Genomic DNA, 23,065 nt, shown 5'->3' with positions numbered 1-23,065 from the left:
GCTACCTGACATAAGAGAGAATCACACACAGTCCTGTGGATGAAAAAAAAAAAAAAAAGAATCTGAATATTTTTTGAAAAAAATAAAAATGCACACTTCCTCTATCAAATTGCATGTCTTGAAACAATGGAATGATCCAGTCCACGGGAATTGTCTGCTTTAATTATTTCTTTAATTAAAACTTCACATTCTGTGTTACACTTTCATCAGCACAATGATGTTAAAGCACTAAAAGCATCCAAGATACAATTTGCATTTCACTAATTATATGCGTAATGTCTTCCTCTTTGTGTCGTGCTAAACACACAACCAGGTTGCAGTCTCTGGATATCAGGGTTTTAAAGCACACAGCAAAGAAAGACAGATGCATAGCTGAGATAACTTCCATTTACAGTGTAAGCCTGGGAGAGCCACGGTGTAGAGGCCATATACTATTTATGGGTTAATCGATACAGTAGCTGGATGGCACCATGTCCCTGCTACTTTCTGTCATGATGATGGCTCACTAATTTTGGAATGGCTGCTTTCTCCTCCTGCCTTCAGCAAGCTGCAAGACGGTTTAATTTGGCTGTAAAAACGCCAATCACCGGGTTACTTCTTGTTCCTGGGGGAGGTCATGATGGGGGCAAGTCCATAGGAGGAAATATATTCGCATAGTTCTCTTAGAGACACTGCTAACCCCTGACATCCCATTTGGGTTGTAATTTCATGTTGTTAAAGTGACAGGGACCCAGCCTCTGTGCTCTTAGAGACGGGGAGGCAGGGGCGAGTCCTAATCAGAGAGAGGCCTTTAATTCTTGTTCTCTGAGTGAGGATGCTCGTGTGTGTGCAAGTATGTATGTGTATGTGAGAGAGAGAGAGAGAGAGAGAGAGAGAGAGAGAGAGAGAGAGAGAGAGAGAGAGAGAGAGAGAGAGACATAGAAAGGGTGTGAGTGTGTGTGTATGTTGCCATTTGTGAGTGTTTGAGACTTCTGAGAGAGCGAACAGATCCTTGAGTCAGAGCACTCGCTACTGCATATTTGTGTGTGTAAAATACGTGTGCAGCGTTGTAGCACCCACACACAGCATGTTTTGGTGTTTCTATGCATCTTTTTTTGGCTGGCAGGGGTCAGCACACATCAGAGGCACAGGGGGAGACCCGAGACCATCCCTCTCTGCAGAGATAGCACTGCTGGCTTGAGTTAAAAAAAAAAAAAAAAAAGAGAGAGACAAGTGGTGAAAAAAACTCATTACCTTAGCACTAAGACTTAACGCTCCTTCCTTGAACTGGCTTTGATCTCTTCCTAATGTGGATATATGGGAGAACTGATGCTTTTACTGTGATGAAAGCTAACATTTAACTCCTCACATTAAATTAGAGAGGAAAAGGCATCAGACATGTTTGCATTTTGGGGCAGTGGGGTGGGGGGTTTGCTTAGCAATTTTTGTTGCACCAGATATAAGACACATACAGACTATGTGAGTGCATTTTTTTATTTATTTTTTTTTACAATGAATACTATTACAAAACTGACTTAAGCAACACATAAAGGCCACCACCACTGGGCTCATTGTCTTCTGTATTAACACTTCTTGGTGTTGACAGTTTATTTAACCGATTGTATTTAAGTAAACCATTTTTTTTTTACACTGTGTACATTACAAACCCATTTGCTGTTTATACTGTACATAACACAGTCTGACTCATTGTAGTGTATGTGCCCTGAACTAATTCCTGTCCATACTGTTACATGACTCATATATTAAAGCTTAGCACTGTACATTTTAAATATCGTGTTGTTTAGTTTGCACATATCAAAATACATCCCTTCTTACTAGCACTGCTCATTTGGCTTTTTGCTCATTCTGTGCATTTATTTATCTTTAAATATACAGAAATATTTTCTAAAAATAATGCATTGTGTTGTAATGGTAATGGGTACAATGACAATGAAGTTGAATCTAATGTAATCTAACTTTATATAAACATCTATTATAAACTGTTATTTGTATTATTAGGAATTGTATACATTTGTAGCATCATGTAAATTAAATATCTGTGATTGATACTTTTGCAATTTTAGGGCTTTTCACTGCACAAAACAAGTGAAATGTAATTATTGTTATGAACCTGAGCAAAAGCTTTGAAAACATGTTAGACTTAGTAAAATATTACTGAGTGACTGAGTGTGTTTTGCATATCAAGGCAAAGCCTGTAACGCATATGCTTTATCACTAGAGCCTGAATCATAATTAAAAAACAAAATCAGAGGCCAGTAGTAAGAATTACACGGAAATGCAGCAAAGTCATACATTTCCACAGAAATATTACCACGACAGATTCAAACTAAAACGTGGTAAAGGTTAAATTTAGAGATGATGAAGCCAGCTGACACTGCTATCTGCTGACATTGTTGGAATATTATTCAGAAGGTTTGTAGGGGATTTTTTTTTTTTTCTTTTTTTTTTTTGGTGGCGGGCAATAATCAGCCTACTGTGTGTAATAATCATCTAATAGTCCGTGAGCTGTGATTCATATGGAGAGCAGAGGTAGGAGGACACTCGGTGTGTGGTGTCCGCCCCTCTCTGAGAAGTAAAGAGTTAACGGAGCGGTGGGTTTGCCCATTCTCCTGCTGTGAGTGACGCGATCGTCTCTCTTATCCCTCAACTTTGCCTGTTGCCAGACCAGGCAGCCGAGGTGGACGCTGGCTATCACCGCTAACATTCTCAACGCGACCACACCAAATATATATATATATATATATATATTTATATATATCTCCCCTCCCGCCTTGTTTATTTATTTTTCCGCTGACTTTTTCTCCGCAGGCTGCTATTCCGTAACGATGATTTTTAGTTTTTCTTTCCATCGGACTCCCCGATGTTGTGCAGTCTACTACACGAAGGCGTGAATCTTTTTTGAGTAGAGGTGGATCTTCCCGGATACAGCGAGGGGGTATATCAAATACTGAAAAAAACACAAAGAAGAAGAGTTTCACGGAAATCCACGCCAATAAAAATGCCACGGAGGAAACAAGAGGCGCCCAAGCGCGCAGCAGGTATGTGTCTCCCAACTATAATGTGCGTAAAAATACGGCTTACTATCGTAAAGCTGCGGATGTTACCTTTGTTTTGTAAAGCTCACTTTACAGTCACTGCATTTCCGTTTCCACTATGTGTTTTCTAACGATGCGCTTTGTCACTCTTGGCCACTCTTGCGAGACTTCATAGAAACTGTTATCTTTTTATCTTTTCTTTTTTTTTTTTAAACCGGATGTACACTTTGTATACAACAATCTGCGTTTTCGCTCTCCACGCTGCTCAGCTGCTGTAGTCCCATCGGATGAGTTGACTGCTGTAAACTTTCGCTTCCTATTGTTTCCAACTCGAATCCCTGATAGTTTACCGATGTCTCACCGCCATGTACGTTTGATCTATAAGAATAAACCCCTCTGGAAATGGGCTGTGTTTTCGTGATGGTGAGTGCCTGAGGCGTGCCATAAGGGGGTACATGAGGGCTTTGTGCGCATTTGATCCGAGCGCATAACTTCTTTGCACAAGCGAGGAGAAAAAAAAAGCTCTACCTCTGAGCTTTTTTCTCTTCTTGGGATAAGATAAACAATTTGAGGGCAGACAATGGGGTTTCGTGGGCTGGAAGGAGCCATAATCGACAGTTGCCATGTCTGATTTGACGGTTGATTGATTGGCTGTCATGCGGCTTTGATCTGATCCTTCCCGATTTGCATCAGAAAATCACTTCCCACCATGTGCTGCAGGCCCCTGACGTCACGTTTAAACCACTTTGAAAGGCTCTGTGTACTTTTTACTCTCTCTCTCATACACACACACACACACACACACTCTCTTCCTTTCTCTCACTCTAATGGTCAAGTGACTCACGAAAAAGTGAAGAAGGGGGGACAGAGTGGTTGAGACATCACACACACAAACAGACACGCACACTTCCAGCAGAGAACATCACACTCCCATGTGCACATGCTCACTTGTTCACTTTGAACACACACACACACACACACACATAGGCAGACACACACACTCAGTGGGTAGAGGAGGCGGGAGGAGTGGGTTAGGGGTTGTAAAAGGAGCCGTGTGCTATGTAATGGAGGGGAGGAATGGGTTTGCTCTGTCAGACCGGGCCGTCACAACGGCTTTGTTTCATGTTTGATTTAATTGTCTCTCCCCTGACAGGCCCATTCATCAATGGCTTTAATGGTCAATCAGAGACAGGCTGAGTGAGTGCTCCCATTCTGTTTAGCCATAAGCTGGCCTGGGCTTTTATTTCATCAAAATGCCCCAGCCTAATGTACATGCTCACTGGCTCAGAGTGGCCGCGGGGAGCACATAAAGAATGACTGAAAGCTTTCTGATTTCAGATCAGTGAGAAGGATGTTTTTTTTTTTCATCTTCTCCTCTCCTCTCTCTACTCTCTCCTCCCTGCTATACTGCTGTTTCTCTGTTGACGAAAGGGAATAAAAGGCTGTAATATAGATCGTTTTGTGTTTTTAGAAAACAACTTTTTCTCCCTGAAACCACGCTTCTTTGTTCATTCATTCATCTATTCATTTCTTCATTTTTTCATGCTCCCCTTCCACCCCTGTCAGTCAGCCCGTGCAGCTGCAAGTTATAAAGTTGTCAACTGTTCAGTGGCACACAAAGGGTGATGATGAATTGATTGCAGCACAGAGCATGGTGATAGAGAGAGCAAAGAAAAGGATGACAGATGATGGGCCTTGATTAGGGACTTAGGGGGAGAGTCAGCCCACTGCAACCTTGAGACTTGCATGAAAAATCTACCCCCCCCCTCCACATACACACACACACACACCCACCCTGCTCTGCTCTCTCATTGTCTCTCAAACACACACTCTCTCAGCTTCTCCCTCTCTTTCTTTCCTTCCTCTGTCTGAGAGGGTTTCTCTCTCCACAGTAGAAAACTTGTTTTGCCTGCTTCATTAGCGTTGGTCCAATTAGCCGTGAGGCTGATGGAGTCCTGACAGGCCCTGTGATTGGAGATGACAAGCTCGGGGTGCCCAGCCCAATGAGGTTTGCCACCACTTTGATGTAATCAACTTGATATTACACAGAGCCGCTCGCCTTTGGTTGTGCTGTAACTCAATTTTCCGCTGCAGGTGACAAATGGGCCTGCGTACCTGGGTCAGGTCTGAGTGCTCTTAACAACCAAGGGCAGCTGGCCACGTAAACAGCCGAGCAAACATGAGAAAGACACTCTCACAGCTGTGGAAATACAGACCTCCTTCCTTTGCTTCGCTGCGATCCCGGGGCTCAAAGCTGCTGAAACGGCTGCAGAAAGTTGAAATTCTCCACCGACTTAACAGGAAGTCAACATCGGCTTTACAGCATGTGGGCAGGGACGCGGCTATTTCACTGGAATGTCTAAACTGTACAGTACGTCTGCAGAGGGGTCCCAATGTATTTACAATATTCGGACAATGTTGCGTGTGTCAGTGCGTGTGTCAGGCCCCCGGAGAGAAAGCCACCCTTCCTTTTTCTCTGTCATAACCTGTACTCTGGTCATTTGTCTGTGAGTGTGTATAAGAGAGAGTCCAACGCAGAAGGAGAGGGGTGGGGGAGTCTGATGTGGACCAGGCTCCAGTCTCTTCTTTCTGCAGGGTCAGGATTATAGCTGCCAGACTGGCAGCCATCACTCATGTCTGTCTTTTAGTGTGTGTGTGTGTGTGTACACGCTTAGTTCAGCAGGCATGCACTTTCTGATTTGTTGGGTTTGAATGTGTGTGTGTGTGTGTGGGCTGTTTGGCTTGTGATAGTGATGAAAGGAATTGTAACTGTAGACCACCTGCTGGGGTCAAGCCATAATTCTCTTAACCCTGTCGGTCTTGTGCATCGCCCACTTTCTTCTTCTCTTCCTTTATCTCTGTATTCACACATTACCTATGTAGCATATATGCCAACGCAGAAACACAAGACATAACACACGAACATGCAGTGCTGACGCCAGTAAAAACCCCAAGCATTTACAGCAAACATTGCAGACACATATGCACATGTTGTTGTAAAAGCAGCAAGCGAAATGAAGTAAGCTGTTTTTATATCTGTCTGCCTTCCTGTTGTTTATGTGTGAAAAGCATGCCCTTACGGAAGCAGCAGGGGAGCACGAGTTGGGACTTAATTGTTCGACCAACATACGGACTGACAGCGTTAGAGAGCTTTAACAACAACACGCCTCCGCTGCCGTTGTTTGCAGGTGTGAGCGCAGCGAATGTTTTGGCCTTGCAGGCCCTGTTGCTAATGAAAGTCCTGTGGCTGGATTCCGGTGAGGTTGAGTCACGTCTGTGATCTATGTGTCTGATAAGTGCATACCTAATGAGGCTGTGAGCACCAGTGGAAGAAGGAGGAGGAGGAGGAGGAAGGCTGACAGAGTGTTTCCCACAGGTATTGACAGATGCCTTTTTGTTTTTGCCATGGGCCCTGACTCCATAAATCCTGCCTGTGTAATGATAACAGTGCCACCCTGCCAGCAAGTGAGTGAAAGAGAGAGTGTAAGAGAAGAGAGAAAGAGAGGGCAGAGGGGGGAGGAAGGGGAGGAGGTGCTGGTGGTGGGTACAAACAGGAGAAGAAGAGCGGGGGCGGTGAAATGGGCCTTCTCTCCTTTTTAACACACACTTGGCAGATGTCAAGCCATAGGGTTGGTTGGACTCCAGGAGAGAAAGAGGAGTGTAAGTGCTGTAGTACTGTCACAAATAGAAAACCGTTAGCCATCCACTCTTCCCTTTCAGCTTTCAGTGTGCTTTCAGCCGAGGTTTTCAGCCGGGACTGCTGTCTGGGCACTGAGTCGGAGGCTTTGTAAAAATAGTCCCACCGCTGTTGTGATAGATGCAGCTGCACTGTGGCGACAATTGGGACAGGCTGGATCCCTCCAACCCCACCTCCCACCCACCCTCTCTCCCTCTCTCTCTCTCTCTCTCGCTCTCTCTCTCAGTCTCCCACCCCTCCCAGAGGTAGAGAGCGTCAGAGCCTGGTGGGATGTGTGCTCTTTTCGGGGAAACTGAGCCGCTCCGGTCTTCAGGGGTCCTGAAACCCAATCCAGGAGGAGAATAGCCCGGCCATGCCAGAGAGCCGATTTCCTTTTCAACAGAGTCATTTATCACTGACCCACCCTTCGCTTCTGACACGGTGACGTGTGTCATTTATCAAACAGGCTTTACCAGACACACAGAGAAGGGAGGTGGATAGGGGGCAGAGAGGAAGAGAAAGAGAGAGTAAAAGAGGGGAAAACAAGACAGAGTGGACGGAGAGAGACAAAGAGAAGCAGAGGAATGGAGAAAGAGGTGCAGAGTCAGTGGAGAGAGACAGAGGAGTGGAGAGCTGGGAAAAGAGACTGTCGTTTGTGTGTGTGTGAGAGAGAGAGTTTTTCCAGGGAAGAGTGAGTTTTCCTGAAACCCTTGAGGAGACGTGTTTGGGAGGGGAGATTTTTTCGAGATGACAGGGAGGATTGAGTTACACTGAGTTGTGTTTTGATGAGTGACAGAATGTTCTTCCGTGACACGTCTCTAGATGTCTGAATGAAGGGAAGAAATATGCTTTGTGAGTATGAAGGTCCGACAAGTGTGTTAGTGTTGTGTACTCATAATATATGCACAGCGGACACACGTAGAGGCACTCTAGAGGTGTGCGTGTGTTAGTGCACACACGTGTGGCCATATGGCGTCAATGTTTAATGTTGCGTGTGTGTGAGTGTGTGTGTGTGTGTGTGTGTGTGTGTGTTCTGCTCCCTGATGAGCAGGGCTGACAGGTATCACTCATGCAGCAGCCTGGCCTTTAAATGAACCCGAGTTGCTCTGCTCTCCCGTGGCCCTAACAGGCTCTCTCCAAGATGGATGCTTCTTTAAAAATCAGATTAATGATGGATACCAGGCTTATAGTGCCATTTATCATGAAGAATATTATTTAGGCCGGCCGTGTATGGCTGTAACTGGAGAGCCAGGACGAGAAGAAGCAGGGTGGAAAGCCTTAGACAGACACTCACTGTGTGATGGATGGCTGAGCGCTCTCTCTGAGTGTTACTAGACACCAGTGCCGCAGCAGTAGGCCATAATCAGATAGCCCAGGGATGTTTATCCCACAACTACACTACCCAGATTGCCTTGGCTGGAGGGTTGCTTTATGAAAGGTATAGTCTGTCATTATTATCATCTTTAAAAAGTTTGTGGAATCCTGAAAAAAAAAACTCTAGACACTGAAGGGCACGCAGGAGACTCAATGGAGCTTATTGCAATTACACATTTATAAAATTATCCTTTGGATCAAATATAACCGACTGTAATGATTACCTAGAAGTTTCCATTTAGCTTTTGCCCAGAAGTGTCCCCAGCCCTGCGTCTTTCCTCAACAATCATGAATAAAAGAGTACAGTGAGAGGTCAAGGCAAGGCCAGCTCTGCTGCTGTTACAGAAAAGTAAAAAAAAAAAAACAGTTGTTTTGTTTTTTGGCCTGTTCTTGTTCTCTCTCTCTCTCTCTGTCTCCTACCTCCTCCTCCTCCCACACACTACTGTGATTTATGGTGGCCATCCATCTTCAGACTGCGTCCATCACCTCCTCGTTGCTAGGCGATCATGGCAGCAGCTGTGCGTTGGGAGAGGGGTTTGGTTGTCCCACTCCCAAGCCCCAACTTTATTCCCTTCAGGCACCAACCCCCTCCCTCTTACCCTAAGATTCAACTTTAAACACAGTCTCAGCCACAAGCTACAAACTTAATCCTGGTTTCAGACCTGAATCCATCTCCTTTTGTCTCAGCGTTAGCCCCACTGTAGTGTCAGCTCTCTGGTCCCAGCCACACCTTCAGACCTGGATCAGACCTGATTTCAGACCTGCCCAGAATTGTAGATACTGTAACCTTTATTTAAACTACATCTGTAAGCTCAGACCAACAGAAATGTCAGTCCTTGAAGAAAAAGCTTTTAGCTCTTATTTTCATAGTTTTGGGCGCAAGTAAGGACAATGCACAACAACAAAAAGCCACCTATACACCCTGGCATGACACCAGCATGACATACCTGAGACAGTTTGATCAGTGTTCAAGTTCATGAAACAAAGAACACTTGAGCAGATCAGACAAGGTTTAAACAGGTCCAGTTTAATCAGTAATAGAAACACTCCACTGGAGGTAAAAAAACAAAAAAACAAAAACATGAACACTCAAATTATTAACTAAACTGGCCAATGCAAAGTGGTACGATCGTGATCTACTGTGCTTACAGTAGTTTTGCTTCATGGAGTTTTTCTATGCACCGACAAAGGCACCAGGCAGTTCAGGTGCACTAATCTACATTTCCAAATAGTTAAAATTGATTTGTTGTTTAAAATCTGTGGGATCACTGTTATTCACAGGCCCTCGGGTGTAAATCTGTCTCCTGTCCAGTCCTGTCTCTCTACGAAAAATGAAAATGAAAAATGTTGGCAAGTGAAGTGTTACAACAGGTAAGAATTCTGGCACAAATTGTGAAATTAAGATCCAAAATTTTAAAAATAACTTAGTTTGAGCCTCGTTTTCATCCTGCTGTTTTACTGTCTAGCATCATTCACACAACCTGGTGGCCTTTTAACATCGTTCTTATATGTTCAAGGAATGGCAAATTAAACAGCCGTTCTGCTTCATGGAGCTTTGCTTAAGAACCGCTCAAGTAAAGAGAAGTGGGTTGAAGGAAGTTTGACTGACTACATATCATCAGACAAGACGGGCTCCATGTGTATGTTGGACTGGAACATCGTCTTCCTGCAGCACGTCGATCCTTATGCCTGCCCTTGGATCTGCACCTGTGGATGCTGTTTGTGTTGGGTTTTCTTTTTCCTTTTTTTGTTTGTTTCCGTTTTGTTTATCTTTTATTGTGACTGCAATAGAGTTTCAAACCGGGTCTTTGCAAGTTTGGTCACTTCGTCCTCTTCTGTGTTAGCGTTAGTAATGGGAGGCCCTTATGTGTTTGTGGCTCGTCTCATGTCAGATAAACAAAATGAATTTTCAGGTCTTGAAGGTCTGTGTGTACAGCTGGCAGCTTTGAGGTCCAGTCATAACACAACAATCAGCTGAGGGTTGAATCTATTCAGTGTCTCTCTCAGTCTCACTTTCTCTTTGTCTCTCTGTCTGACTCTCTCTCTTACTATGTGCATTGACAAGGTTCAGCCCTAAGCTTTGCCTGGGGCCAGAATGATCTCTCTGTTTTTCCCATCTCCCATATCACACATCCTGCACTACAATCGGCGGACACAATGTATTCACAATGCCATCAGGGGGTAGAGAACACACACAAATAAAAACTGACAAAGACGTCCATTATCGCTTGTAACGTGATGGCTTGTATGAGAATAACGTAGTAGCAGAGTTATGCATTAAAAAATTAAAACAGAGGCCCTTGGTAGTCTTCTCTGGTCATATCTGAAAAAAGCGACTTATGTCAGGAATGGTTAATCTTTCAAATGGCCACAGATCACCTGTTACATATTTTCTCGTGGGACTTTCAGCCAGCCTGTGAGGATCAAAGGGAAAGGAGGCAGAGAACTAAGTTTGATTGAGTGTGTTACTTTGACAAATGTGTACAACAGAAAGGCATTTTAGGTATGTTACTGATCTGCTGCTATTTTGACAGAATGGGGCTGTTTTTGGACTAAATTATTCTGATCTATTTAAAGAGTTTTAGGCTGCTGGGAAACTTGAGAGAGTGGGTGGAAGTCTGCGGTTTGTAGTTTTTTTTTTTTTTTCTTTTTTGATTGAGACTGGGGTGACTTCCTGTCCTGTAGTGTTCTGGAGCTGTTTCCTGTCAGTAAGAGCCCCCTGCTGAGGGGCTGTGTTGGTTTAAGGGCGTCAAGGTCCAGTTAATACTGTACACATGTCAAGAAAGTCTCGTCATGTTGTGATACAGTTTAACTCTCTCCTCTCTGGGCCCTCCTGCACCATCAACTGACATCAAATATCCCAGCCAACTTGTGATCAAAGGTCTGGGCTACAACGTCTAACCCCTTTCCTCTGCTCTCCAGCTGGATAATAAAAACAGTAAACTTTATCTAAATGTCATCTTTTGTACAAGAATCGCAGCTCAATGTGTGCTACTTCTTTAATGTCTATAGAACAAACTCCCATGATCCTTCATAGTTTTAACATTTATTAAACCAGTAACAATCTTTGTGCTTTCTTATTTTCATTTGATTTTTCTTGTTGTCTTTGAAGAACGCCATAAAACTTTTCCTGTAATCTTTACAGTAAGCTATGAGGGACCACCCATGTAGACAATTTCCTCTCCCCTCCCTGGATCCCAGTTGTATCTTTGTGCATGATACAGTTCTCTATACATACTGTAAGAATGTTATAAATAATAAGGTAATCAAGCTCTGAAATCCGTATTAACATTGCTTTTCCTCTTAGGATGTTAATTAATAATATACACATAATACACTCTTATGTCCACTCTGAATTTTTCATTTTCCATTCTTGGTTTATGAAGGGCGTAAGCACAGTATTTATACATTATTTCGCACAGTAGTAGGTGCATGTAAATTTAAACAGATCTTCTTGTCGCCTGATCTTTGTGCAATAATTGCAGAAAAGAAGCTATTTTTCTCCTACAATATAAAGCCATCTTCTGTCCGCGCTGTACCTTTTTCAGCATAGAAAAAAAAAACACAGATGAAATATTGTTCTCATGTTGACCGCACAAAGGACTCAACTTTTTTATATCACAACGCCTGTGGCAAGGTTGGACTTTTTTTTTTTTTTCTCAGAGACCAAGCAGTCATTTGAGTGTGAGGGTCAGACTCAGGTAGTTTTTAATGACACATCCTGTTTACCCCGCTGCTGTTGGGTGTGATCTGGCTCCCAGACTGTTTCTCCAGCTATGGAGGCCAGACCAGGAATATGCACTTGGGTCATCAAGGGGCTGATTTAAAAAAAAAACAAAACAAAAAAACAGACTGCAGTTAGCTGTAGCTTGATTCTTTCACTAGATCAAAACACTCAAATGTATACGGAGATTAAACGGGGTGCTTGTTTGAACTGTCATAGACATCGAAGAAGTGTAAATACGTGAAATGCATTACAGATTTTTTTTTTTAGGTCGACGTATTATCACTCTCGCATATGAAGCCTATTTAAAACACAGCATCAGAAACAGTCAGGAGAAACAATCCATGGGACCGAGGGAACGAGACAGAGAGAGACAGACACTGAAAGGCTCTGCTTTAGAGGCAGCCACAGCACCTTCCTGCTTAATCACCCCCTGTCCCTGCCCTGTCTGTTGTTCCTGATCGTCAGAGCAGCACTGCAGTGTTTCTATCAGATGATCTCTCCCTCCTCGTCTGCGGCCCTTATGTTTATGAAAATGATACTCCACAGGAATGCCTCCTGGAAGCCAAGATGTCACTGTCTTTCCTCATCGCTTGCATCTACGTGTGTCTATGTGTGTATTTGTGTGTGTGTCTGTGTGTGCGGGGGGGGGGGGGGGGGTGTTATAACTGACTGACTAGCTTTATTTATAATTATGTGACGGTGTATTTGAGGTTGTGTATCTTCTGCATGTGAGCCTTGTATTTTCTGCAGCTTGTGTGTTTGTGTGAATGTGTTATTGCTATTTCTGTGTGAGCCGTGACTGAGATGTGGATTGTGTGAACGTGCACCTCCCTCTTATCCACCAACAACACCCCCCCCAAAGGAATCATTCATGGAACCTAATGATTCTTGTCTTTTCCCCACATGGCATCAGCTCACTTTATCATCACAAGAACACACAGACATACACACACGCTCTTTCTCTTTCTCTCTGTCACACACACACACCAGGAAAACTCATACATTGGTCCTATACCATATGCTTAGATATTAGTTAAGACTGCATCGAGTATTGTTGTATTCATAATCCTCTTTTTTTTATTCTAAGAGAGCCTCTATACTCCCATCACCTTTTATTAGCTTGATAAATCACCTCTGTTGTCAGTCAAGCCAGGGAGAATAATTGGATGTGGTTGTCGCCCTGTGTGATGGATTATCAGTCATTGGGGATTAAATTAACAGATAGTGCTCAGACATAATGGTTTTTGTTTTGCATTTTAAATTGCCTGGGAGCACGGCTAGACTCTGTAGGTTTTATAGTTGGTCCTCTTGGACTTCTCTCCCCCTTCTCTGTGCTATCTAGGCTTAATGACAAATGAACAATAACCTATAGGGCTGCAGGTCTATTAGTACGAAATGTAAAACATTTACCACAAAGTTAAGGCACAGAGAGAGGCCCCCGGAAGGCTTACAGATGTGATAGCGTGACATGAAATTGGCTATAGCAGTGGTTTGATGAAATGGCAAGACAATGTGAAGAAATATATGGAATATTTTCTTGTTGAGGAAAAGAAAAGTGACCTGACAACTTGGTCAAGTGGTGTGCCAGGCTCGCCTGATGCAAGCTGACATCTGTGACCAGCTAGTCAGGACACAAACACATTAACTACCTCATCCTGGCTGGATTTCCTCCCTCAAATGAGAATCTGACACGAAAACCTTCCAGAGGAGGACTGGAAGAGAAAGGAAAGAGAAAGGAAAGAGGGTGTGGGCAGTTGCTTGAGCAGTGGTAGCAGTGAGATATCTCCCCTTGCATGTTTGCCCGAGCGTGAGCGATTTACCTCCTCGCCCCCCTCTCCATCCTCCCAGACCCCTCCCTCACCCTCCACGTCCACATTATCATAATTGTGTCCAGAACATGAGGGGCCGGGGAAGTGATCATGTCATTTTATTTACACCCTGCTTGGCCCTTTTTACAAACGACATGCCACTGACTGCCAAGCGGACTGGGGCCCGACGACATCTTTTGATCAGGGCTGTCGGGGCCTATCAGCGGAGAATGGCAGGTAATGGATACCCAGTGACAAACCAAATCTCCGGGAGGACGAAGAGTGGGCCGCACCTGCCAGGTCTCCATTAGGCTGGCCTCTCAGTGGGGCTGCCTGCTGACTGTGCCCCCAGGGCCCAAATCAGACCAGCGCCAGCCGCATGGCTGCCTAGAGATTGGCTGTTAGCACTGGAAATGAGAGTTATTTCAGCTATGACATTTTTGTTTAGACTGGACGTGTGTGTGTGGGGCGGTGGGGAGAATGAAGGATTTAGTCACAGCGTTTGTGTATGTGTGCGTGTGCCTGTTTGTGTTCACATGCACAAGCTCAACTGTATGAATGCCCAAACTATAAAAGCCTATACCTACAGCTTCTTTCTGTGACATTTGTCTTAGTTTACAATATTGTCCAAATGACCCCAGACCTGTCCACAGGCCATCCACTGTTTTCAGAGATTATTTGTTTTTCCTTAAGTTGAGCGGTTTAGTGAGTGAGGTGGACAGGAAATGAGGGAGGTGGGGGCCATGGTGACACTGCGGAAGAAGGGGGTGAGTGGTGGGTGAGTTGGCGTTAGGCGGATAGGCTCGCCACCGCAGGAGACACAGGAGTTTGTGTGTATATGTGTATGCGCAGTGGACGTACATGCAAACACACTTATCATCTCTCTCCGTGCGAGCAGTGGGCGCCAGCATGCAAAGTGACAGAGCTGCTTATGCGTCGCCATCATGTCAACGATCTGTACATCTCATCCTCCTTCTCCCTCTTTTCAGTCTCATTTTATTCCTTCCTTTCATTTTGTTTATTTCTTTTTATTTTTTTTATGATGTGTGAAATTTCTTTCTGTTAGGTGTGCATGACATTTAACACCTGTTTGGACTGTTGGTTTGCTTTCAAGAATGAACGCAGAGTATTGACCATCTTCTACATATTAAGAAACTAATGAACTCGCTTCAGTCCAGATGACACTGTTGGATGTCTATTCCACATGTCTGTTTAATTTCACAACAAAATTCTGACATCTTTCTGTCGAAATTCTTCAAGATATGCTCTGTCTTTGAGTGCACGCGTGTGTGTGTCAGTATGTATGTGTGTGTAATCAGAGAAGAGGCAGATGAAGAGGCGTCAGACATATTAACTGACAGATGGAGGTTGATCCAACTCATTTATTACCCCAGAGGAGAATGCCACAGTGAGATTGGGCTTCATTAATTTCAGATTTAGTTTTCATTTCAAGCTGTTGCGCCCTGAGATAAATAAAATGGCGCATTATGTTTTTGCCAAGATATTTCTTTTTTGTTTTCCTCCAATAGAAGGAGTGAAAAGAGGGGAGGCATAAGTTCCGTGTGGCTGGGGTAGTATATAAATACAGGCTCGCCTAGAGGAAAATAACACCTCAACGGTTGATGAGGTGAAATGGGATGACTGTAATTTCTCAGCTCAGCTTTAAAGGCTCCCACACAGATGGCTCATTTATCCCTGGGAGTCCTCGGGCACACATAGCAGGGAAACTTTTTCTCCAGTTATTCTAACATGGCGTTTTCACTCCCTGCAATTTAACTCATCTCTTTCTTTCTCCCTTTGTTTCCATTCTCCTCGCAGCCTATTCTCCTGAGGAGCTGACAGAGCACACTGTGGAGGATGAGGAGGCGGAAGCAGACGACATGCCCTCAGCCCCTCAGGATGACCTTCTTATGAAAGATGAGTTTGTGGAGCAAAGCGTAGGGCCTGCAAAGGAGCAAGCATGTGACCAGGAATCTGCCGGCATTGCAGAGCTCTCAGGACAAGAGATGGACAGTGAGTCACATGTCAGTGAATCCAGCGACCGGCTCTCAGACTTCGAGAGCCCCTCAAGAAAAGCTGAGGGCATCTCGGTCACAGCGTCTCTGAATGGTGGCACTAAGACACCTCCCATAGGCATGGACACCTTAGAACAAATGAAGGCTATCTACTCCAGCTTCCTGACCAGCCCCTTGTGGTCGCCACTGAACTTTAATTCCACACCGCCACAGGCGCAGTCGTCGGCTTCTACAGAGAAGCCAACTCGCAGCAATAGCACTAGTAGCAGTAGTAGCTGCAGCAGTGGTAGCTATGACTGGCACCAGTCTGCAGTGGCAAAGACACTACAACAGCATCCTCCCCAGAGCCGGAACCCTACTCAGTCTGAGCCCAGCCTCTTTAGTACAGTACAGCTCCACAGGCAAAACCCAAAGCTTTTTGGCTCAATCTTTACTGGGGCCAGTAAATTCCGCTGTAAGGGCTGTAGTGCTGCTTATGACACCCTGGTGGAGCTGACAGTCCACATGAATGATACAGGCCACTACCGCGATGACAACCAGGACAGGGCAGGCAGCGGTGCAAAGCGCTGGTCTAAGCCACGCAAGCGGTCGCTGTTGGAGATGGAGGGGAAGGAGGACGCTCAGAAAGTTTTGAAGTGCATGTATTGTGGTCACTCCTTTGAATCCCTCCAGGACCTCAGTGTCCACATGATCAAGACCAAACACTACCAGAAAGTGCCTCTGAAGGAGCCCATGGCCCCTGTGGCAGCCAAAATCATGTCTTCTAAGAAAAGGGGACTTGTGGGGTTGGACCTCACTGCCTCACCACGTTCTAGAGAAGGAACCCCCAAAGCTAAGCACCCACAGGCAGACCTGAGTGAACCCTCACAGAAACTTTCCTCCAGCCCCTACACCACACATAACCGCTACGGCCACCAGAACGGCGCTAGCTATGCTTGGCAGTTTGAATCCAACAAATTCCAGATCCTTAAGTGCATGGAGTGTGGGAGTTCCCATAATACACTGCAAGAGCTGAGAACCCACATGATGGTGACAGGACACTTCCTGAGGGTCACCAGCTCTGTGGGGAAGAGAATCAAAACACTTCCTGAGGCTACCTCCCCCAACCCTGGGAGGGTTGCCACACCCACCGAACAGAGGGTCCAGTCTGTCCCACTGGCACCCTCCACGTTCTCTCCTTCACCTCTTCAAACTACCGCAACTCCCCCCGCCACCTCCCCTCCTCTCAAAGAGATCAAGAAGGAGGAGGTTGAGGAGGAGTGCACAAAGCAAGAGGCTGATGGAAATGAAAAGCAAGTTGCGGTTTCCGTTGGGAAGGAGGAAGATGCTGAGAAGGAGGAAAAATATGACATCTCAAAGTATAACTATCTTACAGAAGAGGACCTGAAGGAGAGCCCTAAGGGCGGCCTGGATATTCTCAAATCACTGGAAAACACTGTGACATCAGCCATCAACAAGGCCCAGAGTGGAAATCCAAGCTGGGGGGGCTACCCTAGCATCCATGCAGCCTACCAGTTCCCCAGTGCCCTCAAGCTCCAACAGGGCAGCATGGAAAAGAATTCCCCGATGAAGTTCTTGTTCAACGGAGGGGATGCAGTGTTGTCCAAGAACCAGCCTCTCATTTCCCCACCACTTAGTCAGTCCTCCCCCTTCCCCAGCAACAACTTCCAGGCAATGGAGGATTTAGTGAAAAAAGTGACAGAGAAAGTTGCAAAAGTAGAGCAAAGGGTGAAGCAGTTGTCCCCTAAGAGGGAGAACCATCTCTCCCCTTGTAGCAGCGAAGCTGGGGAATCGCACAAGGGAGGGGAGGCTGACTCACCTCGGGAGTGGAGGGCAGCCACCCCAGCCAATAGCGACAGGGGAAGCCATAGCGACAGAGCATCCCCGGCAACAGAACCCAAGAGAGAGGCAGCAGTCAAGTCTCCGCTCGCCTCCACGCTGAGATGCAGTACCGCCATTATTACTGGCCATACTCCTCCAGAGCAGCCCTTTGTCAACCCTCTAAGTGCTCTTCAGTCAGTAATGAACATTCATTTGGGGAAAGCAGCCAAGCCCTCCTTGCCAAACCAAGATCCCCTGAGCCTGCTCTCTAGGCTCAGTCAGAGCATGGCTGAGAGGGCTGCTGTGGCCGCTCCTCCCTCACAGACCAAAAAGCCGGAAAGTGTAGTTGATAAAAGTTTTTGCCAGCCCTGTGATGACCAGCCCATGGACCTCACAAAAGGGAAAAGTGAGAGGGGAGGCTCTGTGGGCTCAGCCCCCCTGACTCCCTCATCCACAGCCTCCTCCATCTCCCCCTCCTCTCTTGTCACTCCTGCTAAGCTAACAGTGGTCTCTCCCTACACATCCAGCAGCCCTCTACATGAAAATGCATTGTCGGATATCTCAGACATGCTGAGGAACCTGACACAGTCCCACCATGTCTCAAAGCCTCCCTCGCGGTCCCGGGTCACAGATAAAACTGAGGTTGTGGGATCTACTCACGACGATGACGACGCATCGCTGCATGGGCAGAGACGTAAGGGTCGTCACTCCAACTGGAACCCCCAGCACCTCCTTCTTCTGCAGGCCCAGTTCGCCTCAAGCCTGAGGCAAACGTCAGAGGGGAAGTATATCATCAATGACCTCAGCCCGCAGGAAAGAATGCACATATCTCGCTTCACAGGTCTCTCTATGACCACCATCAGCCACTGGCTGGCTAACGTCAAGTACCAGCTTAGGAGAACGGGCAGAACCAAGTTCCTGAAGAACCTGGACTCCGGTCAGCCTATGTTCTTCTGTAGTGACTGTGCCTCGCAGATCCGAACCCCAGCAGCTTATGTGTGTCACCTGGAAGCCCACCTAGGGTTCAGAATCAGGGACCTGGCCAAGCTGTCCCCCAAACAGACTGTCAGAGACTCCCAGTGTCTCACTGAGAAACTAGGGCCCCTGGAGTCTTTCCTTTCTCCACAATCACAAGATGACTGCAGTAGTAATGGGGCAGTGTACCGCTGCCAGCTCTGTGTCCGTAAATTTGCCACTAAGCACGCCATCAAGCTTCACCTCAGCAAGAGCCACGGGAAGTCTCCAGAGGACCATCTGCTGTATGTGTGCGAACTAGAGAAACACTAAATTACTCTCAGCACTAAACATACTGGAAAACATATGTAGAATGACTGTTCAAAACAAAACAAAAAAGTTAAAAAAAAAAAAACATTTGAAAAGTGTGGTAATGCACAAAGATGCCATGAACTACTGTTAAAAATGTCAGCACAAGGTGTTTACATCTATTCGGCCTAGAAACATTTCTGATTTCTCTGTGTTTCAAAACACATTTATTTCGCATCAAAATATATTGTAGGTCAAAGATATTCAGCCCAGTTTGTTGTCAGCTTCGTTGTCTCCCTCACTCTGTGTACACCTTTGGCAATGCGAGACAACAGAGGGCAGATTCATAATCACGATGAATCTCTTGACTAGAAGGTCAGCTAAGAACTTGAAATGTATTAACTATTGTATTTATTTTGTATTTTTGTGAGTTTGGTTTTGAGTTGCTGGTAGAATGCATGTTCAACAAGTTTTACCGTTATATTTGTACAGTCCTGTCCTGTCCAGATTTATAAAAATGCCCTCTGGTCATTTTTCAACACCTTAAAACAGCCAAATGCCTGGGAAAGCTCCTTAAAAGAATCTATCTGCCAAACAGCAAACGTTCATTTCTTGTTTTTATAGTTTTCCCTGTACAGCCGATTGACTTTCTTGCTGATTGTAAAAGCTGCCTTGTTCTTTATCATTGAGTAAGGGGCACTAATCATCCAGGTCTGTGTAAAAATGTACATATAGTGTATAAGCTTACAACTTGCTGTTTAAATTATGTATACTTGTTATATTTCCTAATTTAAGAGGACTATGACTATCCACTGGTGCAGAGCCTTTGAAGAAGATTAAAAGGACATTGTTTTGCACAATAGTTTTATAAATGTTATTTGATAAAAAAAAACAATACAAATATGTTAATGCCTTGTGCTTCTATGATTAAATTGAATTAACTGCTGCATAAAACATTTGTTTTCTTTCATATTTGCCAGACAGAGAAATTTGTGAATCTAGGTACATTATGAAACTCAAATTTAACAAAAGCACTATTTCAGGAAGCGACATTTCAAAGCAGTTTGTTAATGAGGAGGAGATAACTGACACATCACAGTACTGTCCAAAATGTAGTTTCCAAGCTGTTATCTAATATTTCACCTGACTTACTGGAAAATCATGCATCTTAGAGAAAAAAAACAAACAAAAAAAACACACCCCTCCCAAATGTTGTCCCACATTGTAGTGACTAAGCATTTACAAATCATCTGACAGATTGCTCACTAGCCTGCATCTGCAGAAACCCTGAACAGAACTTAAAAACCCTCAGCATTCATCTCTGCAGTTGTCTTCACAACCACAATTTGTCTAGATATTCCTGGTGATTTCTGTGCCGTCGCGTTGTTGTGGGGCGGACTCGAGAGGTGCGAGCGGTGCCACTGCCTGCAAGGCGTCTGGCAGGTGGTGTGTGCTGCATGTAAACCACCAGATGTTTCTGAAACGAGCCACTGGAGGAGGAGGAGGCAGGCAGGCTGCAACAGCAGGCAGAGTGGGCTGATTACCACGGGGGCTTGGATGCCATCAGGAGCCCTGGGCACAGACAGCAGATCTGGCACACACCTGGACTCCAAGACTGTCCCTTGGAAAAAATAAAGCGGATCCTATATACGCACGCTGAGACAAGCTGACAGTGGTGCAGAATGCACAGACAGGTGCTATTCCCTCAAAGCAGGCTTTTGGATCTAACAATATTACTGGCAGGTGTTGATGCTATCAGAGTAGTCACAATTCAGGCTCAGTGCCATGTAATGAGAAAGTTTTTTTTTTATGTTTTTCTGTATGCATGATAAAGGCACACACACACACACACACACACACACACACACACACACACATTTACTCCACAGATTTTCTACCATCTACCTTTGTCTTATTTGAAGATGCCTGGGGACGCCATGTTCTTTGTGTTTGATGTTCCCAGGCTTTGCTTGTCATGACTGACTGACTGAGTGACTTGGGGCCGGGGAAGTTATCTGGTTACTATGGTGACGGCCATTTGCCCAGCCTCTAACCCTGCTCGCTCACTCAACAGAGGACAGCTCGAGTGCAGCACACCCATTTACTCTCTTAAATCTCATCATCTCGCTTCAGTTCCTCCCACCCGGGAACAGATTAATTAACACACACACACTGTGTCCTGACCCCGTCTTCTCACACAAACTCATTACCGCCTCAGACTTGCTCCCGGCCCTCCAACGTTTAGGATACATTGGTCTAACGTTGCGGGAGAACCCAGTGATGACTCACATCTGACAAGCAGAATAAAGCCCTTAACAAAGGATGATAATTGAAAGATGGGATTCAGACCGGTAGCCATTGATAATGCAAATGAAAAAGGCTGAGCTGCCTTATTGAATATCTTGTGAGTTTTCCAAGCTTACCAAGTCTATGCAGAAATAAAATTATCTCTCAGTCACGATCAATTTTTTTTTCCTCAACACTGTAAGTGTTGATGAATGCTTTAGGCTTAGTGATGGACTCAGGGTGAGGATGGTTGGGGGCGTTAATGAGATAGTTGACACTTTGGGGGTTAATGAGGGGCTGGAGGGAGAGGTCTAAATGATTGGACTTCTGCTTGGATGAGCATTATAGTGGCTGCTAGAGCAAAGCAATGTAGAAACTGTGGATCTGCTGTAGCCAATTATTTAGCATGAAAAACACAAAACTCCTCTCAATTGTATTTTTCTGCGATAATAAAGAGGAGATTAGATGTGTTATCCATTGTTCTTTTGTCTTGACTATCCTTGAGGGCTGGGTAGTTATAGACGCTGATGCGCCTCAGTGCTCCTAAAACAAAGTCAGCAGTGAAGGGGGAAGAAAGGAGGCGGACAGGACAGGGATAGGATAGGAGGAGAATGAGTCCCCCCACTCCTCCACTCCACAGATCTCCCATCAGCTCTTGTCATCCCTCTAATGAATATCAGTTAAATTGCTCTGTGGATCTGAGGAGTTTGGATGTCAATGTGATTTGTGTGAGTGTGGCGGATGGAGGGGCCCAGACTAATGAAAGGCGAGCAGAGCCTGACAGAGTGATGAGCATCAAGCCCATCAGACCAATCACACAAGAGTGGCTGACAGCACCGACAGACAGACAGCTGAGGAGGAGAGGCTATGTATTTAGGAAAACAAAATGGCTGCCAAAATAGTGGCGGATGTCTTTAGAGTACATTGATATATATTGCTCCTGTCTTAGTGTGCTTGTACAGTTGTGTAAACTGATACAAGCCGCTGTGTCACAAGTTTGCAGCTCAGGAAAAAAAAGGAAAAAACAAAACATAAATTGTCTTTTCAGTGAGATTTATAGAAGCCAGCTCTCTCTTGTGTTTTAATACACTGCGTTAATCAGAGGAAGTCTTAAAAATATCAACAGGTTAAGAGGAGAAAACGGGTTAACCGCTATTAAAAAGCAACAACAAATCAAATGTTCCCCTACGTGTCTCTGGCCTGACAGCGTGATTTGATAAACAACCATGTCGTTGGCAACAAATGAGCTTCGAGTCTCCCGAAATCCTCGCGTGCCAAGATGGAAGACAATGTAAGTGTTGTCCATTCTCGCCGCCTCCATACCAGGAGTGACATGATGTCCTCTGACAGCAGTGCAGGAGTCATGGGTAGAGGTGAAGTCGGCTTCACCTTGGACCTCTGACCCATGTCTCTAATGTATGGGAGGAGTCACGCTCATCTATGACGACCAAAATAAAGGTCACCGGGTGTCTGTCTCTAGAAAGGAAGCATCGCATTTACTTTCTATGGCATTAACTATAATACTATTTATGGAGCTGCCACAAACAAATTAAGCTAACAGTAACATGCAAAGAGAGAGGAAGTGGAAAATAGATGGAGACAGAGGCACCAAGAGAAGGAAACAGAGAGGTGAGTTTGGGGTGGTCTGATTTCCAAATGTGCCTTGACTAGTGGGTGCAGGTTTTCATGCTGCTGTGTTGCAGTGCTCTGCTGCTGCGTGAGATAGCTGTCAGAGGTATTTTGGTGTGATATCTGACAGATTTGCTAAAGATACTCGTCTCAGGGCACTACTCTATATATCGTTAGTTTAATGCACAATGACATGACCAATTATAGCGAGCTCCATGCTCAAATAGCATGTCAAAACCTGTGTATCAATCCATTAGATCCTGTCTCCCATCACATTAAGTGGTACCTTTAGCTATCTGTTCGGCACGTAAAGAAAAATGCTGACAGAATGGAAAATCTTCCTGTGCTGTTCACAGAGCTGATGTCTTTTGGAGAAGGAGGCTCTCTCTCTTTTTCTCTCTCTCCTTCTTTGTCTTTCTGTCTCTCTCTTT

General features: G+C 45.1%; 1 protein-coding gene across 1 annotated transcript; it reads left to right on the top strand.

Moving 5' to 3' along the window:
* Positions 1-2,684: 2,684 nt before the first annotated feature.
* On the top strand, positions 2,685-19,661 carry tshz3a (teashirt zinc finger homeobox 3a). Its single transcript, XM_041039108.1, has 2 exons — positions 2,685-3,038; positions 15,439-19,661. Exons 1-2 carry the CDS (start codon positions 2,999-3,001, stop codon positions 18,741-18,743), a joined length of 3,345 nt encoding a protein of 1,114 aa, XP_040895042.1. The 5' UTR covers positions 2,685-2,998; the 3' UTR covers positions 18,744-19,661.
* The last annotated feature ends 3,404 nt before the right edge of the window (positions 19,662-23,065 follow it).

The sequence above is a fragment of the Toxotes jaculatrix genome, chromosome 5 (assembly GCF_017976425.1).
Source record: "Toxotes jaculatrix isolate fToxJac2 chromosome 5, fToxJac2.pri, whole genome shotgun sequence".
NCBI lineage: Eukaryota > Metazoa > Chordata > Actinopteri > Toxotidae > Toxotes > Toxotes jaculatrix.
This window is presented reverse-complemented; position numbering and strand designations above follow the sequence as displayed.